The following is a 21237-nucleotide window of genomic DNA, read 5'->3' as shown; positions in this document are numbered from 1 at the left end:
GAGTTTTCTGAAAGTCCGACGAAGACTTTTTACCTACTAAGTTTTGAAGACCTCGTGACTACACGACGAGTTCAATGCCTGAGTCTTCAACGGATTTAGCACAATGATCGCATCTTGTGATACATCACATGTAGAAGGGAACTGTAAAAAGCTTCCAGACAGTACTAATGGACCGGTTGGAAAGTTTAAGGGAATGAAGTGCAGCCTTTCTGTGGGGAGTAACGGCATCTGTCGGTCGGTCGCACCTGTGATCTCACCTGCGTCTACGTGCGCGCGCATCACTCTACCTGGAGTGATGGACGCGGAGGGGCGAGTGGACGAATCCAGACTCAGGACGCATATATTCAAAAACGGTACATACTTAAGAATTCATAAATGTTCCAGAGGTGTGATCTGTAACGAAATACATATATACCTGAATATAATCTGCCATAACACCTAGAACAACACCCACCATTAAGGTAAAGTTGATTTTATGTTTTATATATATATAAATATATATATATATATATATATATATATATATATATATATATATATATATATATATATATATATATATATATATATATATATATATATTATAAATTAAGACTTTCACCGTCATCATTTCAAAAAAGTATTATTTGCAAACTCTAAATAGTGAAATTGTGTTATCAGCCGATGACTATCAAACTACAGCATTGTTCAGTCAATTAAATAGTGCTACATGTTGTATTCAAGTCATCCTAGCATGATTTCAGGCCTAATATTCAAAGTAGTAATATAGAAACCTTCCATAGAGATAAGCATGTGATGTTTATATAGTATTATCTGTATTAGCATTTTTACATTCTACTTTACCAATTTAATAGGTTAATGTCCTCGTTAAACCTCAGTCCACCCTCCAAAGGTGTAAGCATTGTTTGAAGTCACAATAAAATATAATAAAATGAAATATAAAAAAAAATAATAACAATGACAAACAGTTATTATATGTTATATGTTATTTTGATGGTAATTTTTTAGACATCATGTTAACTCAAGTAATTTTGCAACAATCCCAACTCTTAGAAAGTTGTAAACTAATTGAGGTAAAGAAAGTTTTATATTTGCACATTCTTTTTTTTAAGTGACACAGGGTTCCTCCATTGTATACCATGAAACATTGAATATTGGGTCTGAATTTGCACAAAAAGTAAGTAGGCTACGTCTTCAAAACAACATTAGCACTATTTAATTGACTGTGAACAATGTTATGTGCCAATAGTCATTGGCTAATAATATGATTTCCCTGCTTAGAATTTGCAAGCAATACTTTTCTGGGATGATATTATTAAGGATAAAGACAGAATGTGTGAATATAAAACCAACTTTACCCCAATTGTAAACAAAGTCACTCTATAAAGTCAGTATTGGGTCACATAATTACATAAACACCTTGACATGTCAAGTTTACAGAATTACCAGAATTTTCATGAAATGTATACTATATAAAATAAATATATACTGTACAAGTATTTTATCCAAAATGTAGCTGTCTTGCTTTAAGGTGTTTCTTGAATGGTAGGAAATATATTATATTTGATATTTTTATTTTCATTTTTACAAGAAAATAAAAATGGAGGTAATGATGAATGATCACCTAATATTTTGAGCAGATAAGTTTAGTTTACCAGAATTACAAATTCATCACACATTGTGTAATATCCAGGTTTCAAGCAACTCAAATATGGGTTAAGTATTGCAACTCAAAAAGTAGCAACAATGGGGTATATGCAGGGGCAGACTTAACCAATAAGCAAGGTAAGCAGTAAGGCCCCAGGGAATTAGAGGGCCCCAACAAATGCCAAGAAGCCAATATTAATCATATAGAACTTTTATAAATTTTCTGTCATGTATTGTAAAATCTGTCGATGACCATTTAGGTTATCATTTAAGGTCATTACTTTAACGCTTTTACAAAACTGTGGACCCCATGATTGATGGAATGTTCCTTTCACACTGCGCATTCAAATATTAAAATCTAATCACAAATATGGCTAATTAACTGTCCATAATTACTTTATGAACTTGTTTTTTTCATTTGTGAATATACTGCATTAGATTTTACATTAAAAAGATATAGATTTCAATTAAAATAGACAGTTGAAGTCAGAATTATTAATATTTCTGACTTCAACTGTATTTTTAACATGCAGTTTATTTACAAAAAAAAAAAATATATATATATATATATATATTTATATATATATATATATATATATATATATATATATATATATATATATATATATATATATATATATATACATCTATAGAGAAAGAGAGGATTTTGAGTTTCAATGCTAAGGCTGCATACCTGGAATTGCTTAGGGCCCCCAAATCACCAAGTCTGCCCCTGAATATATGCATAGCTGGTTCTTTTCTGCCAATGATAAAGTTCCGGTGAAAGCTTAATGTGACTATTTTAAATTTTATAAGGCTTGTTTTATAGCATTGGTGTTGTAATGTCATTAAAATACAATTAGTTAAATAGACTTAAGCATTCATTTAGTTGTTTAATCATAAAACGAGATGAAAGACCGTCAGGCTGGCTGGCTGAAATTAAAAGTCTGTGTGCATATACCCCATTATATATCTTTAACAAAATATAACTAGCTCAGTTTCTAATGAACAGACGCTGACTATATAGCTATACATCTGTTTGTTTATTTGTCGATGTAGGTAATCACTGTAGTCTCTATTCATTCATTCAATACCATTTTATTGCACCCAAAGGGAAGCAACATCTAAAAGTCCTAGTTTATGAAAGACATTCATAAAAGAGTAGTGTGAGTGTCGGGAATCTGTAGCCTTTGTCAAGTGATAGTCAAATGACGTGTTTCCCAAGACAGATGAAGAATGGCTTTAGAGATGTAGAATCTGTACAGTGAAGAACTCCAATCATAAGACTCATGTTAACAAGATTAGTCACACTGTAGATGTGAATACAAACAGCATGGCTGCTAGATTAATTTACAAGTGTCATACATTAGAGTTGTGGATCTTTTATTAGCTGTTTTTATGCTTTTTTTTAATAATAATAATCTTATACATTTTCTTTAATGTTTTTGTATCAGAGTTTAGCTTTTTTTTAAGGTCTGTATGTCCCTAACTTAAAAACCTCTAGTCTTGTAACTAATAGTCTTATAGCTGATATACACAAAAGATTATAATTAAACACTATTTATAAAAAATTGGTTTAATCTACCTATTTTTTAAAAGAATGTACTCTAAGCTTGTTGGGTTAAACCATGTGATGTTTTTATGTTTAGTTAAGATCTGTGTCTGCAATTAGATTAAATTTGATTAGATTAATTACAACAGAAGCACAACCTTAGATAAACATTTTATTTCGTAACATTTTGGGTTTAAACATCATTGAATTTAATTTATTGTTTTGAATTGATGGTTTGTGTCAGTGATCAATGTAAGATTTTAGGGTGGCGTAATATCCGAATGTAATTCTTTTTTTTCTTTTTAATTTCTTTTTTGTGGCTGTGATTTAATATATTTATTCATAGTCTAAAACTGTTAAAAAGTTTAATAGAAATTAATTTTCAGAAATGCATAATATTCTATACAGCTGAAGGCAAAATTATTCTTTTTCAAACACTTTCTAAGTGATGTTTAACAGAGCAAAGAGATTTTCACAATATTACCTATTATATGTTTCATTCATTCATTCATTTCCCTTTGGTTTAGTCACTTTTGTCGTCAGGTGTCACCACAGTGGACTGAATCGACAACTTATCCAGCATTTTTTTATGCAGCGGATGCCATTCCAGCTGCAACCCAGTCTGGGAAACATCTATACACACTCATATTCACACACATACACTACGGACAAATTAGCTTATTCAGTTCACCAAGAGCATGTGAGCAAACCCACGCAAACGCTGGGAGAACAGGCAAAACTCCACACAGAAATGCCAATTGACCCAGCCAGGGACTTGAACCAGCAACCTTCTTGCTGTGAGGTGACAGTACTAACCACTTAGCCACCGTATCATCCCATTATATTTATTTTTCTGTAAAAATCTTTTTTTCTTTTTTTTTTTGATTGGCTACAGAACAAACCACTTTTTTTTTCAATGATTTGCCTATTTAACCTACTTTAACTTGCCTTGTTAACCTAATTAACTTAATTAAGCCTTTAAATTGCGCTTTAAGCTGAATTTTAGTATCTTGCACGAAAAAAAGTAAAATATTATGGTTTGTCATCATGGTAAAGAAAAAATAAATTAGTGATTAAAACTATTGTTTAAAAAATGTGTTGGAAAATGTATTTCTTTCTCTTAAATAGCACTTGGAAAATATTTGAAAAAGAATTTATAATAATAACTAACAATTTTGACTTCAACTTTAAAGTTATTTAGTCAGCCTATGTTTAGTTTATTATTTTGAGTGAGTGATTTTTTTCATAATCGGCCCAGTTACATACACAGCACACACACAAACACACTAGCGGTGTACATTCATTTATTCATTTTCTTGTCGGCTTAGTCCCTTTATTAATCAGGGGTCGCCACAGCGGAATAAACCGCCAACTTATCCAGCAAGTTTTTTACGCAGCGGATGCCCTTCCAGCCGCAACCCATCTCTGGGAAACATCCACACACACACACACTCATACACTACGGACAATTTAGCCTACCCAATTCACCTGTACCACATGTCTTTGGACTGTGGGGGAAACCGGAGCACCCGGAGGAAACCCACGCGAAGGCAGGGAGAACATGCCAACTCCACACAGAAACACCAACTGAGCCGAGGTTCGAACCAGCGACCTTCTTGCTGTGAGGCGACAGCACTACCTACTGCGCCACTGCCTCGCCTAGCGGTGTACAAAATATTGCAAAATTATTGTTATCGCAATATTGTTATATCAAATATATCACAGACGTTTAATAAATTATGTTTATTTTATGCATTGGTTGTTTTATCTAAATTAAGATGGTGCAGTACTAACTTTATCCCCACCGCCACCATAGTTGTTGTTCTGCTATTGGCTGCAGTGGCCCAAAGCTGAAAATGAATACTAATGGCGGGAGTCAAGACAAGAGAGGAAAACGACAACATTTAATCAGAGTAGCTGAGGTTTTCTCATTCATAGTGTTTAAAAGACTAAATGTTTGCACACTGACACAATTTTTTATTCTGATGTAGAATTAATTAGATCTAAAAAAAAAAAATTTACCTGTTAATTTTAATATCATTAATTAAATAAATGATTTAAAAACATAGCTAATACAAATAGTATTTTTCAAGGGAAATGTTTTATCATAAAAATATCGCAATACATGCATTTTTCGCATATTTTTCCAGTATTGTGCACACAAAGAGAAACACAGACACACACAGTCTTACGACACAAGCATGTGGCACAAGTGTGTGATGCAAGCGTGATTACATCAGTAGCTTTTACTGTACAAACACACATCATGATTCACAACAGTCAGCCAGTGTACAGTATCTCCTGCTGGGCTTCTGACCTCCAAAACACATTCCTCATACTCACTGGCATGAGAACTGCAAAGCGAACAAATTACATAATCAGCTGTGGAAGAAGGGGATAAAGCTGATAGAGAAGAGGATTAGAGGTTGTTTTTGTTCGATGCGGACCCTCAGACTCTTGTGAGTTTGTTGGGAAATGTTGAATTACAAATGCTGTAATACTCTATTTTAATACTGTAATTCCATGCAGATGTTGATGTTTTACTTGTTCTCTTTGGTTCAATAAATATCTTTAAAGTGATGCAACGACATGCTGGTATCTCAACTGTGCTGATGCTCTTTTTTTATTCAGTCGTTGTTTAAACTGTTGATTTGCTTAGTGCTTTTTCCAATTATTTGGACAATGTGTACTGTAAGCACAATGAAAATAGCAACTGATGCGAATAGTAAGTGTTATCTAATAGATAACTTTAAACAACCCAAATCACCCCCCCCCCCCCCCCCCCAGGAGTGTTTCAATAAGAATAATAAAATCTATAATCTTGCATTAGAATAAAAGGGGCAGTATTCACACAAACTTTTGTCAAAAAAGGTCTTGCCACAAGTATTCCTATGTAATTTTTTTATGCAAATTTTAAACTAATTCAATAAGTCAACTAAGATCTTATGTTATAACCTGAAACTATATAAAACTGGTGGGAATTTCTGGGCTTTTTGGTAGAATTGTTGCTGCCTATTTGAGGTTTTAAACTTGTTTTTAAAGTTTGATAGAAACTTCATTAACACTATTGCTTGACATACGGCTTAATATGCAAAATATCGTCATTACAAATATGAGACTGCAAAAAGGTTTGAACAGTTTACATTACATTTATTCATTTCAGAGACGCTTTCATAAAAAAAAAAATTATTGAACACTTTAATATAGGGACTAATTCTTACTGGCTTTTTAACTGCCTAATAGGATATTGGCTGTTTATTAATACTGAAGAGGTACATATTCTGCATGATCAATGAAAATCTCTCCCTCATTAGCATAGGATATATACTTGTTTTTAAATCTTCCACTATGCTGACACACAGGCATTTGTAGCTCTGCCCTCTTTTGAAAAGAGCATTTGGATCTCATTTAAGATCTAATTTGAATTTAAAGCGAAAGTCACCAAAAGGCCCTATTAGGATAAAAGAGGCAGTTTCAATGAGTTAAGAATTAACATAATTCCTATGTCATTTTTTATGCAAATTTTAAACTAATTGAATAAGTCAACTAAGATCTTATGTTATAACCTGAAACTATATAAAACTGGTGGGAATTTCTGGGCTTTTTGGTAGAATTGTTGCTGTCTTTTTGAGGTTTTAAGCTTATTTTTTAAGTTTGATAGAAACTTCATTAACACTATTGCTTGACATACGGCTTAATATGCAATATCGTCATTACAAATATGAGACCGCAAAAAGGTTTGAGCAGTTTACATTACATTTATTCATTTCAGAGACGCTTTCATAAAAAAAATTATTAAACATTAGGATTGACATACGGCTCTTATATATATATATATATATATATATATATATATATATATATATATATATATATATATATATATATATATATATATATATATATAATTTTGTAACACTTTAATATAGGGACTAATTCTTACTGGCTTTTTAACTGCCTAGTATTAAGATATTGGCTGTTTATTAATATTTAAGAGGTACATATTCTGCATGATCAATGAAAATCTCTCCCTCCTTAGCATAGGATATATACTTGTTTTTAAATCTTCCACTATGCTGACACACAGGCATTTGTAGCTCTGCCCTCTTTTGAAAAGAGCATTTGGATCTCATTTAAGATCTAATTTGAATTTAAAGCGAAAGTCACCAAAAGGCCCTATTAGGATAAAAGAGGCAGTTTCAATGAGTTAAGAATTAACATAATTCCTATGTCATTTTTTATGCAAATTTTAAACTAATTGAATAAGTCAACTAAGATCTTATGTTATAACCTGAAACTATATAAAACTGGTGGGAATTTCTGGGCTTTTTGGTAGAATTGTTGCTGTCTTTTTGAGGTTTTAAGCTTATTTTTTAAGTTTGATAGAAACTTCATTAACACTATTGCTTGACATACGGCTTAATATGCAATATCGTCATTACAAATATGAGACCGCAAAAAGGTTTGAGCAGTTTACATTACATTTATTCATTTCAGAGACGCTTTCATAAAAAAAATTATTAAACATTAGGATTGACATACGGCTCTTATATATATATATATATATATATATATATATATATATATATATATATATATATATATATATATATATATATATATATATATATATATATAAATAATTTTGTAACACTTTAATATAGGGACTAATTCTTACTGGCTTTTTAACTGCCTAGTATTAAGATATTGGCTGTTTATTAATATTTAAGAGGTACATATTCTGCATGATCAATGAAAATCTCTCCCTCCTTAGCATAGGATATATACTTGTTTTTAAATCTTCCACTATGCTGACACACAGGCATTTGTAGCTCTGCCCTCTTTTGAAAAGAGCATTTGGATCTCATTTAAGATCTAATTTGAATTGAAAGCGAAAGTCACCAAAAGGCCCTATTAGGATAAAAGAGGCAGTTTTAATGAGTTATAAAACATTATTTGTAAGGTATTTTTAGCTTTACACACTTACTCTAGAGACATCAGAGACTTATTTTATATAATCTTGTAAAAAGGGACACAATAGGTCCCCTTTAATAACTATTAATAAGCTGCAAATTGGTAGTTTATTGAGCAAAAAGTCATAGTTAATAGTTGTACCTTCAAATGAAGCGTTACTTTTTCCTGTAATTTACAGCTATTAAGAAGGGTCTGCATGCTTTTTGATATGTTTGTATAATACCTTTGAATAATGATGATGTCTGCTTTGTGTTACTTAGGTGGTGTGTCGCCTGATGAGCGAGGTCAGGTATGGCGTTTTCTGTTCAGCATGTACCCCTGCAGCTCTACGGCTCTGGAGCGCCCTCTACTGCTGGAGCAGATGGCGGTGCGCTATCAGGTCATGAAGAGGAAATGGCAACAGCTGCTTCCTGGAGCCGTTCGCTTGCGTCTTAATGGCACTGACGGTAATCAATCATATCCCTGAGAAGAACAAACACTTGTTATAAAGAACGGTTTGCTCTTATCAGTTTTTTACTACTTGCAATAAAAGGTCAAGTCTTGTTATTGAAAACCTGTGACAGATGCTTAAAGGGATAGTTCACCCCCCAAAAAGTGAAAACTACCTATTTATTTACTCATGAGTTGCTTTCTTTTACTAAATACAAAAGATGTTTTGAAGAAAGCTGGTTGCTAAAACCATCAACTTTCTTAGTTGGAAAAAAAATGATTATGGAGGTCAATAGGTGCATTTTTCTGAATATCTTCTTTTGTGTTCGCCAGAAGAAAGCAACTTAAATAGGTTTTGAACATGTTAAGGGTGAGTAAATGATGACAGAAGGTCTTTAGGTAATCTATTACTTTAATTACATATATTTACAGGATGTCTGTAGGGTCTTAAAGTATTTAAAGTTGATAAATCAGGATAGAGAAATTTAAGGCTCTTAAAAGTATTACACAGTCTTTGCTATTTTGCAAGGTATTAAATTGGATATCATTTTTGTTAATGCATTGTATGGATGTATGCTAAAGTTTCCTGAATTAAATCTGCGAATATCAGGATGCAGTGTAGTTAAGAAATCAACGAAATCCTACTAGATTTGACATCATGCTGCTTTGTTTACTGAAGTTATCAAGGCAACACTGTTATTTCTGCAGCTCTATAGGCGCCAACCTGCTGAATTAGCTAGATTTAATAGATTTTAGTCGGTATATGAATAATGTTTTAGTTTTGGATTAGTTTCTTATGTTAATATTTATTAAATATCCTGTAAGTAAAAAAGAATCACACCAGTGTTTCTGGTTGAAAGTTGCTATAAGGTATTAAAAAAGGTCTTAAAAGGTATTGAATTTCCCTCTCTGATTCCTGTGTATACTCTGATTTAAATTCAGTCACAATCTGATGCTTCATGTGTTAAAAAGGCTCAGGTAATGTTTCAGAATTTCAAGAATAAAACTTGTAATATTAAAATTAAGAAAGCACAAAGCTTCTTGTGATTATTGGACAGAATGTAAAATATTTTGTGTTTTTACACAAACTAAAAGATCAATCTTTGGATTTAGGAATCAGCATGGATTAGTTAAATTTTAGGTAGATAAAGCTGTAAGCTCAGTGTGTACAGTGATTAAAAACTGCAGAAATGTGTCATAAAAAGTTATGCTGTTTGTTTTCCAACCTATTTTTTTGGATAATGTGGGATATTGCCAAGGATGAAAATTTCAAGATAAGCAGTCTTAAAATACACAGGAAAAAAATGAGCTGCAGATTTTTTTTTTTAATAGAGTAAACACATTTTATGAATACATACTTTAAGCAAAAATTGGACTAATCGGTGGCCCAGTATCCATGATCTTCTCCAATATCGCTTTATATTATATTAATGTTGTTATTATTTGCAACTTTTATAAAGATTATTTTTATATTTGTTTTAATATTTAATTATTGATATAATAGTCAGACTGTCTAGAAATTAGTTGATGGTTTTATTCTCCTAAAGATATGAAATTAGCAAATTATCCAATATTCCAATTACTTTTGGACATTTAACACCTCTATGGTTAAAAAATACATTATTCTTGAACCACAACTAATAATAAATAAATGTTGTATTCTATTTTCTTTTTTCCTAGCTGAGCTGTTGACAGCAGTGAAGTTTTTTGACCAGAGGCAGGACAGAGAGCTAAATAAACAACAGATTCAGTCAGACGAGACACAAGAGAGATTATCCTTTCTGCAACTGCAGGCTCAGGTAAAACTATAAACAATAGACATATAATGTACATATAATGGCAAGTGCAAGTTACACCCATGTGTATACATAATATGTTATTTTACAGATGACAAATGATTAAAGGAACTATACAGTATATACTGTATATATATATATATATATATATATATATAATTTGGTTGCTAAAATGACAAAGTGTTTCTGTATTACAAAAATGTAATAGAAGGTTCTGTCAAGTTTTGCTTTTATGTTGACTTTAATGTCCAGGTGCTATTTGAAAGGGTAACTTTTGACCTGGAAGAACTTCAGGAGGCCATACGCATCATTGATAAGGATGTTCCTCGAACTGACAGAGATCTTCCATACTACCGGTACAGAAAATGCTATACAGCACGCATGAATATATGAATGAATAAATTTTTTTTATTTATTTATTTTTTTTGACAAAGAGACTCTATAATTTGGACTTACTAAAATATAATTCGGTGTAACGAGTTTATACAGTTAAGGTATTAAAATTGTTAAATTTAAACACTTTCTTTATTTTTATTTTCAAGTTTTGTTTAACAGAAAAAAAATTTGCAACACATTTCTAAATATAATCATTTTAGTAACCAATTTCTAATAACTGATTTATATTATCTTCGCCATGATGACAGTACATAATATTTTTCAAGACAGTATTCAGATTAAAGTGACATTTTAAAGACTTAACTTGTTATGTTAATAAGGCAAGTTGGGGTAATTAGGCAAGTCATTGTAAAATGAGGGTTTGTTCTGTAGGCAATCAAAAAAAAATGTTAGAGGGGCTAATAATATTGAAATTTTGAACATTTTTTTTAATTATTAAAAACTGCCTTTATTCTAACTGAAATAAAACAAACTGGACTTTCTCCAGAAGAAAAAATATTATAGAAAGTACTGTAAAAAAAAATCCTTGCTCTGCTAAACATCGTTTCAGAAGTATTTGAAAAAAAAAAATATATATATATATATATATATATATATATATATATATATATGAGGGCTACTTATTTTGACTTCAACTGTATATTAAAAAAATCTTGTCAGGCAGATTTAGAGCTGGAATTATTTGATGATAATTCTATTTACAGCCCCAAAATAATCATTAAAAACACAAAAGAAAATGAATGGTTGTATTTTATCGCATCTTATCTTTCTCAGGTTGTTGTGTATTTATGGCACTCATTATAAGAATTGAACATTCACCATGTTGGCCTCGTTTTTTTCTCATTTTCTAGAGAAAAACTTCCTTGTATTCATTTCCCTGTTCATCAACCATGATTTAAAATTCATACAGTTAGTACTTGAACTAATCTAAACTCATGCTGGTGACATTTTAAATTCAATCACTCACATTATTGAGTTATTGACATAAAATGTAATGTCTAAATATTAAATTCACATACACTCAAAGAAAAGAATCACGATTAGGTTATTCATCATTAACAGTCTGTAACCTTTTGATTTTATTTAAATTGTCATTTTTTTAAATGTATATTGTCAGAGAATCAATCTAAATCAGTTAAAATACTATGAATACTATTAGATTTAATCAGTTAAAAAACATATGAATATGGTATAAACATATCTAGCTGTAGAAAAAAAACACATCCAATTAGCTGAATTCTATGGGATTACTTAATATTCAGGAGCAAAATTGATGCAAAAAATACATAATGATACATAAATCTTGTTCTTATTTCTTTCATTTACAGTATGTTTACCTAACAAATATCAGTCATGTAAAGTTTATCAAGTCAATTATGTTAAAAGTATGTAATCCAAATTGATGGAAATTTTATATGCAATCAGAATACATACATCTCATTGGTTAGGCCTAAATATTTTTGGAGTGTACTATGTTCCTGTCTTTTCAAGTTGCATACAATACATTCATTTTAGTTATCAAATAGCACAATTCCTCAGTATTCTTCATTTCTGCTGAAGAAAGTCTATATCAACACGTTCTTTCTCCTGACTGTTTTAAGCACAAGCAGTTGTGAAACACGCGGCTCATTTTGCATCACTAATGTGTGTTGCCAGCAAAAAGCAAACATGTCATTGCCACACCAGTTTATCAAACAACCTTGGAGCTCAATGTAAATAGCACTCAGAATCTGCTGCAGCGTTTTACTGCAGTTAAACAGTAACTAGTTTTGAGCATGGTCAACTCAGCTCAATTTGAATGCATAATTTAATACTCAAATACTTAATAAACACATAATAAGAGCAGAAATGTGCAGCTCTTTCACAAAGATGCAGTGCTGGCCTCCAAGCAGTCATGTTATGAATACAAAAACACCAACTACTATTTAATTAACCTACTTTTTAATGTTTTTGTCCACAATTTTACATTGAAAGCCACATATAAATGATTGTTTGTATTATGAGCAGGTCTACGTGAAATCTGCACCCACAGGAATTAGATTTGTGCTGATTTTTTAGTCCATTAATGAGTGTATTGATTTACTTATATACTGTAAATGTGTGTAAATATGTATTTATTCAGCTTTTATATCAAAGTAATATTGAAGTAATAATACGCTAATGTTTATATGATTTATGTAAAATACAGTTTGTAAAGTAATATTTTCTGTCCTTTAGTTGATATATTATATGAGAAACTTAGTTTGTTATAGATATATGTTTTATATATTAACCCCCATGAATTATTAGCCCCCCTGATTATTTTTTTCCCCAATAACTGTTTAACAGAGAGCAAATTTTTTCAACACATTTCTAAACATAGTAGTTTTAATAACTCATTTCTAATAACTGATATATTTTATCTCTGTCATGATGACAGTAAATAATATTTGACCAGATATTTTTCAAGACACTTCTATACAGCTTAAAGTGACATTTAAAGGCTCAACTAGCTTAATTAGGTTAACTAGGCAGGTTTGGGTAATTAGGCAAGTTATTGTATAATGATGGTTTGTTCTGTAGACTATTGAAAAAAATATATAGCTAAAAGCGGCTAATAATTTTTACCTTAAAATGTTTTTTTTTTTTTATTAAAACTGCTTTTATACTAGCCGAAATAAAACAAATAAAACTTTCATAAGAAGAAAAAATATTATCAGACATACTGTAGAAATTTCCTCGCTCCGTTAAACATCATCAAAACAAATTAAAGGGGGGCTAATAATTCTGGCTTCAACTGTATATTGTTTAATTATCGCACAAAAACACACAGATTTATTTATTTTTTTTACAAAGTTCTGCACAAAAATAGCAGAAAAATGTCAGCTGATTCTGTCTGTTCCTAAATTAGAAGGTATCAAAGTTGTCTCTATTCTGTTTAACTGTGTCTGCTTAATTAAATTAGTCCTTTAAAGTACTTTGCTGAATAAATAGTTTGTAATCTCTTGTGTTTCATCACAGGAATGAAGGTTTGGGTAATCTGCTGGTGTTAAGAGATATCCTGATCACATATGCTGCTTTTCATCCAGGTATGTGCTTAAAAACATGCATGTATACTGTATTTATATTTGAAGGAAGTAAATACTTTACAGAGATGTATTATAGTGATCTTAAATGATTCTTATACAACATTCAGTTTTAAACAAATGCTGTTCTTTTGAACTTTTAATGTATCAAAGTTTTTAAACATTTATAATAATAATAATAATATTTTCCAGTGGTGGGTTGCGGCTGGAAGGACATCTGCTGTGTAAAACATATCCTGGATAAGTCTGCGGTTCATTCCGCTGTGGCAACGCCTGATTAATAAAGGGACTAAGAAAATAAATTTTAATAAAAATATTAATAATAAATATAATTTAGCTTGAGCAGAACACCCAGAAAACTGGAATAATAACCATAATTGCCATCACATAAATAGTATTTTAAAATATATATATTTTTTAAATGGTTTGTTGTGAAGGGGCGACCTCTAGTGGTTAAATAATAAAGTACATTGTGTGGATTTGTTCTGCTACAGTGATGGTTTGTTTCCCAGTACTGGGTTGGAGCTGGAAGAACATCCGCTAAAACATATGCCGGGGTAGTTAGCTGTTTATTCCGCTGTGGTGACCCCGAATAAATATAGGACCAAACCGAAGGAAAATGAATGAATGAATAAATAATGGTTTGCTTCTCTGTCCTCGGCAGAAGTGAGTTATGCTCAGGGCATGAATGACCTGTGCAGTCGCTTTCTGGAGGTTCTCGACTCAGAAGTCGACACTTACTGGAGCTTCTCCTGCTACATGGAAAAGTTTTCCAAAGATTTCCGCGCTGATGGACTTTACCGTAAAATGGGTGAGTTTTCCAATTCATTTAGATTGTTGTTGTTGTTTTTTTCTGGAGAGTTACACTGGGTCAAATTTGTTTTTGTTTTTCATTTCTTGAGAGGAAAATAAAAATGCAGATTGGCTGCATCAGGATGCAAATAAAATATAAAAATCCAAAACTATAGTGACATCAACTTTAAAAAAAACATTTCAAATTAACATAAAGACTAAACATACAGTCAAGCTCAAACTTATTCATACCTTTGGTAAATACCAGAAAAACCAGAATAAAATTTTGACTGGAAATGACACAGGCTTCTCCCAAAAGATAATAAGACAATTTAAAACAGGGCATAATTTCGGCAATTTTTTTTTTTAAATCTCAGCTTTTATCTACTTTTAAACAAAAGCTTTAAGTTGGAATTTGTAGGAATAGGAATATCTTCGGGCTTGACTTTATTTATTAAAAGTGCATATTAGGTTCTGGAAGGCAAACTCCATTTTTTCCACAAGCAAATAGATTGTTTAACAATAACTGATGAACCATTAAATTAAGATGTGTTGCGAGCTTTGAGGTTGTTACCAGATTAGATGTGCTTTTTGTTGAGTCCATCTGTTTGCATTTATTCCACTTATTTTTTAAGCAATAGTGTTTAATAGCATAAGTTGTGCAAAAGACACAACCTATTTTACTCTTCCCAACACCAATCACTGCTCATAATACAGATTTCCTATCTTTTTGTCATGATTCCAATCCAATGCTAATGTTTTTGTTCAATTTTTGCTTGAGTTATGTTGTGTTATAGAAGTTGCTTTGTTTGAAATATGATTTTCAGTATGTTAAACACAAGTCAAAGGCAAGTCATTGGATAACAGTGGTTTGTTCTGTAGCACATTAAAAAATATAAATTTTAATATAAATAATTTTGACCTTTTATATTAACATTATTATTAATTTCTTTTTTTATAAAAAAAATGCATTCCAGCAAAACTAAATCAAATTTAAAAATCAAATAAAAAATGCTGGAAAAAAATGCCCTTGCTCTGTTAAAAATAACTAAATATTTTTCAATTTTGCCTTGGACTACACATGACTCAATATACTTATAATAATGTTGCTGTTGTGATTCACAGAATTAGAAGCTGCTTTACTGAAAGAGCTGGATCCTCAACTACACTCGCATCTCGTCACCGACAACATGGAAAGGCTCACGTTTTGTCACAGGTGTGCTTTGAGTTTGTCTTAAGATGATCTTCACTTTCTCTGACTTCATGCATTTAGTTTTTCCTCTGTCTCTCCTTCAGGTGGCTTCTGTTGGGTTTCCAGCGTGAGTTCGAGCACAGCGATGCTCTGCGACTATTCGAGATTCTCAGCTGTGATCATCTGGAGCTCATCTCACAGCAGGTGGACTGCGTTCGCTATCAGGAGAGACTCGCACGCAAACACAGCCTGGGTAAAAGTCCTTTTCCAAGCCTGTTCCTCTAGCCCTGCTCACACTGTGCAATTTCAGCCACGATTTGGTCATCTGATACAAAATTGGGGAATCTGAGAAGATACCTGTAATCCTCGGCTGAAGTCCTTGATCTTTGATCATTGGTTTGACATGATCACTGATGTATATTAGTGATGAAACAAAGTACTTCTATTATGTAAAGATTAATTAAATCTACTTTAATTTACACCAATAGGATTCCGCTGTGAATGCCATCTTTTGGTCAGTTTTTGTTTCGTATTGTGACACAGTTTCTAGAGAGTGGAATATTAAATGAGAAAACAGTGGGCGTGGCTTGTTTTTTTCAACTGTGTGCTGATTGGATGTAGTTAAGTAGACATTTCATTCAGAGAGATTGGAAAATGGGTTACAGGAGAGTTATTAAAACCTAACAGACACCTCCTCACCATTTCTGTTTGTTGTCAAAACAGTAAGGACAGTCATGGTGCTGCATGTGCTGGGGTATGAATTACAAACACTTTAAAAAGTCCTTGAATCTGCTGTTTGTGAAGTTTGGGAACCCTGGTGAACTCTAACAGTGCAATATGGGTATTTTATAGCTGTTGAGTGCACATTGGTTGTGCATTTGTTGTTGTGGTGCATTGTGGGATTGATTGAGTACACTTTAGACACCACTAGAAAAGGCTGCTCCTTCAAATAGGGCACTATTTCAGAGTATAGGCAAACAGTTTTTGATTGTCTTGTTCAAGTGTGTCACCAGCTCTCCAGGACTATGCTTGGTGACCCCTGTTTTAAACATTTGATGTAATTTATACATTATAGCTGACCAAAATGTCCAAATCATTAGGATCGCCAATAAAAAGGTGATATCAATTTTTATTTTTATTATTATCATTTTGCAGTTTACAGGGCTGGTTTATTATTTGTTTGGGAGATGTCATGTGTGACTAGAAGTGTATAGTAGACATTCAAATGACTTGTTCAAAACTGTACATTTATCTACTGTAGTACATTTGTATAAACTGTTGCTCAGTACATCGACAAGCTTTGCCCTGTTTAAATGTACAAATGTGCTGTACAAAAAGATTTGACTTAATAAACGATCACAGTTTCTGTGATTTTCAGAGGAGGAACCTGTGGCTGATCTACACGCTGTAAACACAGATTTCACCTTTGAACTTTTCATGTGCGCCACCATATTGCTGGAGAACAGAGAGGCTTTACTGAGCTGCAAGAATGAGGTTCAGCTCATACAGTTTACTAGCAGGTGTGTATTAATTATAATGATAATGATATCTATCTATCTATCTATCTATCTATCTATCTATCTATCTATCTATCTATCTATCTATCTATCTATCTATCTATCTATCTATCTATACAGTTATTTATATATATATATATATATATATATATATATATATATATATATATATATATATATATATATATATATATATATATATATATATACACAGTTGAAGTCAGAATTATTAGCCCCCCTGAATTATTAGACCGCTTGTTTATTTTTGCCCAATTTCTGTGTAACGGAGAGAAGATTTTTTCAACACATTTCTAAACAAAATATTTTTAATAACTCATCTCTAATAACTTTATAATTTATTTTATCTTTTCCATGATGACAGTAAATAATATTCTGCTAGATATTTTTTAAGACACTTCTATACAGCTTAAAGTGACATTTAAATGCTTAACTAGGTTAATTAAGTTACCTAGACAAGTTAGGGTAATTAGGCAAGTTATTGTATAATGATGGTCTGTTCTGTAGATTATCAAGAAAAAAAATGGCTTAAAGGGGCTAATAATTTTTTCCCTAAATGTTGTTTAAAAAATAAAAATTGCTTTTATTCTAGCCGAAATAAAACAAATAAGACTATCTCCAGAAGAAAAAAGATTATCAGACATACTGTGACAATTTCTTTGCTATGTTTAACATCATTTGGGAAATATTTAAAACAGAGAAAAAAAATCAAAGGGGGCTAATAATTATGACTTCAAGATATGTTTCATGAAATTATTTTGTAAATTTCTTACCATAAATATATCAAAACTACATTTTTTACTTTTAAATTTGGTACAGTTTTAAATGTGATTACCCCCCTGTATTTAGATGTATTTTTAACTCCCAGATTCCAGATTTTCAAATAGTTATATCTCAACTAAATATTTTCTCATCCTACCAGTTTATACTGTATATATCAATACAAATTGTATTTCTTTGGCTTCCAGATAATGCATACAGTACATCTCAGTTTCCCAACTTTTGACTAGTCTTGTGGTCCAGGGTCAGATATGTCAATATAAAGTATTTTTTAAAATGAAGAAAGTGACATATAATAAATAAATACAATATGTGATTGCTCGATCTTTCTTTAAGATCATTGTCAGTTGCTTTTAACATTTTGTACATAATACTTGCATTCACTTCTAAGTGTGACTTAAGTGTCTAAATGGATTTTGGGACAACTGTATTCATTCATACAGCACTGAATCCTAATCAAGCTGTACCTGCTCAGTCTACAGGGCAAGCTGGATCTGAACGCCACCCTGAAAAAAGCTGAGGAACTGATGAGGAACTACTGCAAAAGCTCCTCCTGGGACTATTTGAGCGGCCTCTATCGCATGCGCAAAAGCAAAGAGGACCACTTCTTCTTTCATCTCCGGAACCTTTTTTCCTGAGACCAAACGACCTGTGAGGATTTTTCATGGAAACGGTCTGAATGACATGAACTTGTGACTTTACGCTCCAGAAGGACTTTAATTTTATTTATTTTTTTAAGTGCTGCTTTTAATCAGGGTTTTGTACAGGAACAAGAGCGACTTCTTCATAAGTGTTAATATTATATTAGTTCCTGTATTCCATCTTTGTTTTTAAAGAAATAGTTCACCCAAAAATGAAAATTCTGCCATCATTTAATCTCTCCCTCCATTTGTTTTTCCCAAACCCACTTCAGTTTCTATTGATTTCCATATTTTTGTTTCTTCTTTTTTCCCCAACATTCTTCAGAATATGTTTTTTTTTTTTTTTTTAAGTTTAAATGTTACATAAATGTTTAGGACCATTAGTGTGAGTAAATCATTTTTGGGTAAACTGTTCCTTTAGGCTTCTATTGTGATGCCAGAATTAATGTGAGAGAAGTTTTTTTGACATTTAACCTGACCGATGGTATTGAAATTATTTCAGACTGCAAAAATGCTTTACTTATTTTTAGGTTTTGTCTTGTTTTTAGTCTAAATGTCTAAAAAAAATGCTTTTTGATTTCATTTTTAGATACGTAAAAACTTTTAAAACTTAACAAAGCAAACCAATATTTTTAATTGTCTTGAAAATGCTTTTTTTGCAGTGCATTATTAGTAGCATTTGGGAATTTACCATTTATTTGATACTACTGAATTCTATGTTAAATGTAATATGTAAAAACTTAGCATGCAATATCAAATGTACTTTAAATCTGAACAGGATTTTATAGTGTGGAAAAAAACATCAGACAAACAAAAGGAATCATTTCTGCTGATCCAAGCGAGACCCAACGTGTGAGTATTATTCAGTCACTCAAACATCTGGTGCTTGCGTATCGGTGATATTAGAGCATTATATAATAATAGAAATGCAGGCCAAGTTCTGAGAAGCTCTAGAAGGCGCTCTGTGGTGTTGTCTTACCAGTCATACAGCGCTTAAGATGTACTGATCAAAAATAGCACACACTGAACCACGACACCCTGCACTGCGTTGCTTTATATCCTGTAAGAGGCACGATATATCACTAAACATATATACACAACACAAGGAGATATATGGAGTATTGCACGTAATATTTGTTGTTATTTATTAAGAACTGACACATTGTTTAAGTTGTTTTTGGAGAAAGTGAATGGACTGACCAACTATTTTTGGGGGGGAAACGGGTACCGAATACTGTAATTATTATTTTATTTGTCATGCTGTTCTTTGATCTTTAGATTTTTTTACGTTTGCACAGATTGATTATGGTAATTAATGTAGCAATAATGAGACACTGCAATGTTTAACAGACAGATTTTTTTTTTCAATGAGAGCGTGTGTGTGAGAAAGAGAGTGAGAGATACTGAAAGTGAGAGTGAGTGTTTTATTTTAAGATTACTGTGTGACATTTAAGCAGTTAGTTTCTAGTGAGTCACTTCATGAAGAACAGACTCAGGAGTTTAGCTCTTAAATGTTATTGTGAAATAAACTGTGGCCATTTGAATAAATAAATGAATATTTATTTATATGTTGTTTTTTCTAAACAATTTCTTCTGCTGTTGAAGCTATGGTGCACGAAATGGGCTACAAACAAATCAAAATAAATCTAATTTTATTTTCTACATAATTTCTACACTGAAAAAAAGATTTAATACATTTTAAGGTAACTGGTTGCAAATAATTTATATGGGCTGAATTTAAACAAACCACATTTACTAATGTTCAACTTAATTGTTTGCAACCACTTACCTTAAAATATTTAGTACATTTAATAAAAATTTTTCCAGTGTAGCTTTATTACTGTAACGAGGAGACTGACACGGAGGGATCCATTATGCAGTATTTATTAATCACAACTTCACTCAAACACACAATATGCACCTGGGTGCACACACACACACACACACACACACACACACACACATCCACAGTAGTAGTAATGGTTTCAAGAATGACGGTGAACAGACACAGAGTTACCAGGCATGAGTAGTGAGCAGTGAGCGTAAATCAGAGTCCGTGTATCAGGCTTGGGTCAAAGGCAGGCAGCGAGAATCAGAGTCCGTATATCAGGCGTGGGTCGTGGGCAGGCAGAAGGCAAAGCAAAGTAAGAGACAGGCTGGAGTCGTACACAAGAGATCAGGCTGGAGTCGTACACAAGAGATCAGGCTGGATATAACGCTCAGTAATGCTGGCCGGGGCTGAACAAGACTTCGCACTGACTGAGTGTTTGAGTGCGGCTTATATGAGGTACGTGGGTCGTTAACAAGATTCAGATCAGGTGTATGCGCAATCAGTGTAGATGGATGATGTAATGCCGGAGTCCGGAGATGGCGGCCTCTGCTGGCCAGCGAGGGGAATGACCGGGACCGAGTCGGTGACAATTACAAAATGTGTAAGA

At 32.1% G+C, this 21237-nt stretch overlaps 1 protein-coding gene across 1 annotated transcript; it reads left to right on the top strand.

Annotated features, from left to right (window-relative positions):
- si:dkey-238d18.4 lies at positions 1-20365 on the top strand. Its single transcript, XM_003200074.7, has 10 exons — positions 1-353; positions 8434-8619; positions 10283-10401; positions 10651-10754; positions 13795-13862; positions 14524-14670; positions 15777-15867; positions 15948-16096; positions 17222-17363; positions 18634-20365. The coding sequence occupies exons 1-10, from the start codon at positions 104-106 to the stop codon at positions 18794-18796; spliced, it is 1419 nt and encodes a 472-aa protein (XP_003200122.1). The 5' UTR covers positions 1-103; the 3' UTR covers positions 18797-20365.
- The last annotated feature ends 872 nt before the right edge of the window (positions 20366-21237 follow it).

This window comes from Danio rerio, chromosome 15, assembly GCF_049306965.1.
Source record: "Danio rerio strain Tuebingen ecotype United States chromosome 15, GRCz12tu, whole genome shotgun sequence".
In the NCBI taxonomy this organism is placed as follows: Eukaryota; Metazoa; Chordata; class Actinopteri; order Cypriniformes; family Danionidae; genus Danio; species Danio rerio.
This window is presented reverse-complemented; position numbering and strand designations above follow the sequence as displayed.

Coding starts and splice junctions, on each gene's coding strand:
- si:dkey-238d18.4 (XM_003200074.7), top strand. CDS start 104: ATGATCGCATCTTGTGATACATCACATGTAGAAGGGAACTGTAAAAAG. Junction 8,620..10,282: donor GCGTCTTAATGGCACTGACG/GTAATCAATCAT, acceptor CTTTTTTCCTAG/CTGAGCTGTTGACAGCAGTG. Junction 10,402..10,650: donor TTCTGCAACTGCAGGCTCAG/GTAAAACTATAA, acceptor TTTAATGTCCAG/GTGCTATTTGAAAGGGTAAC.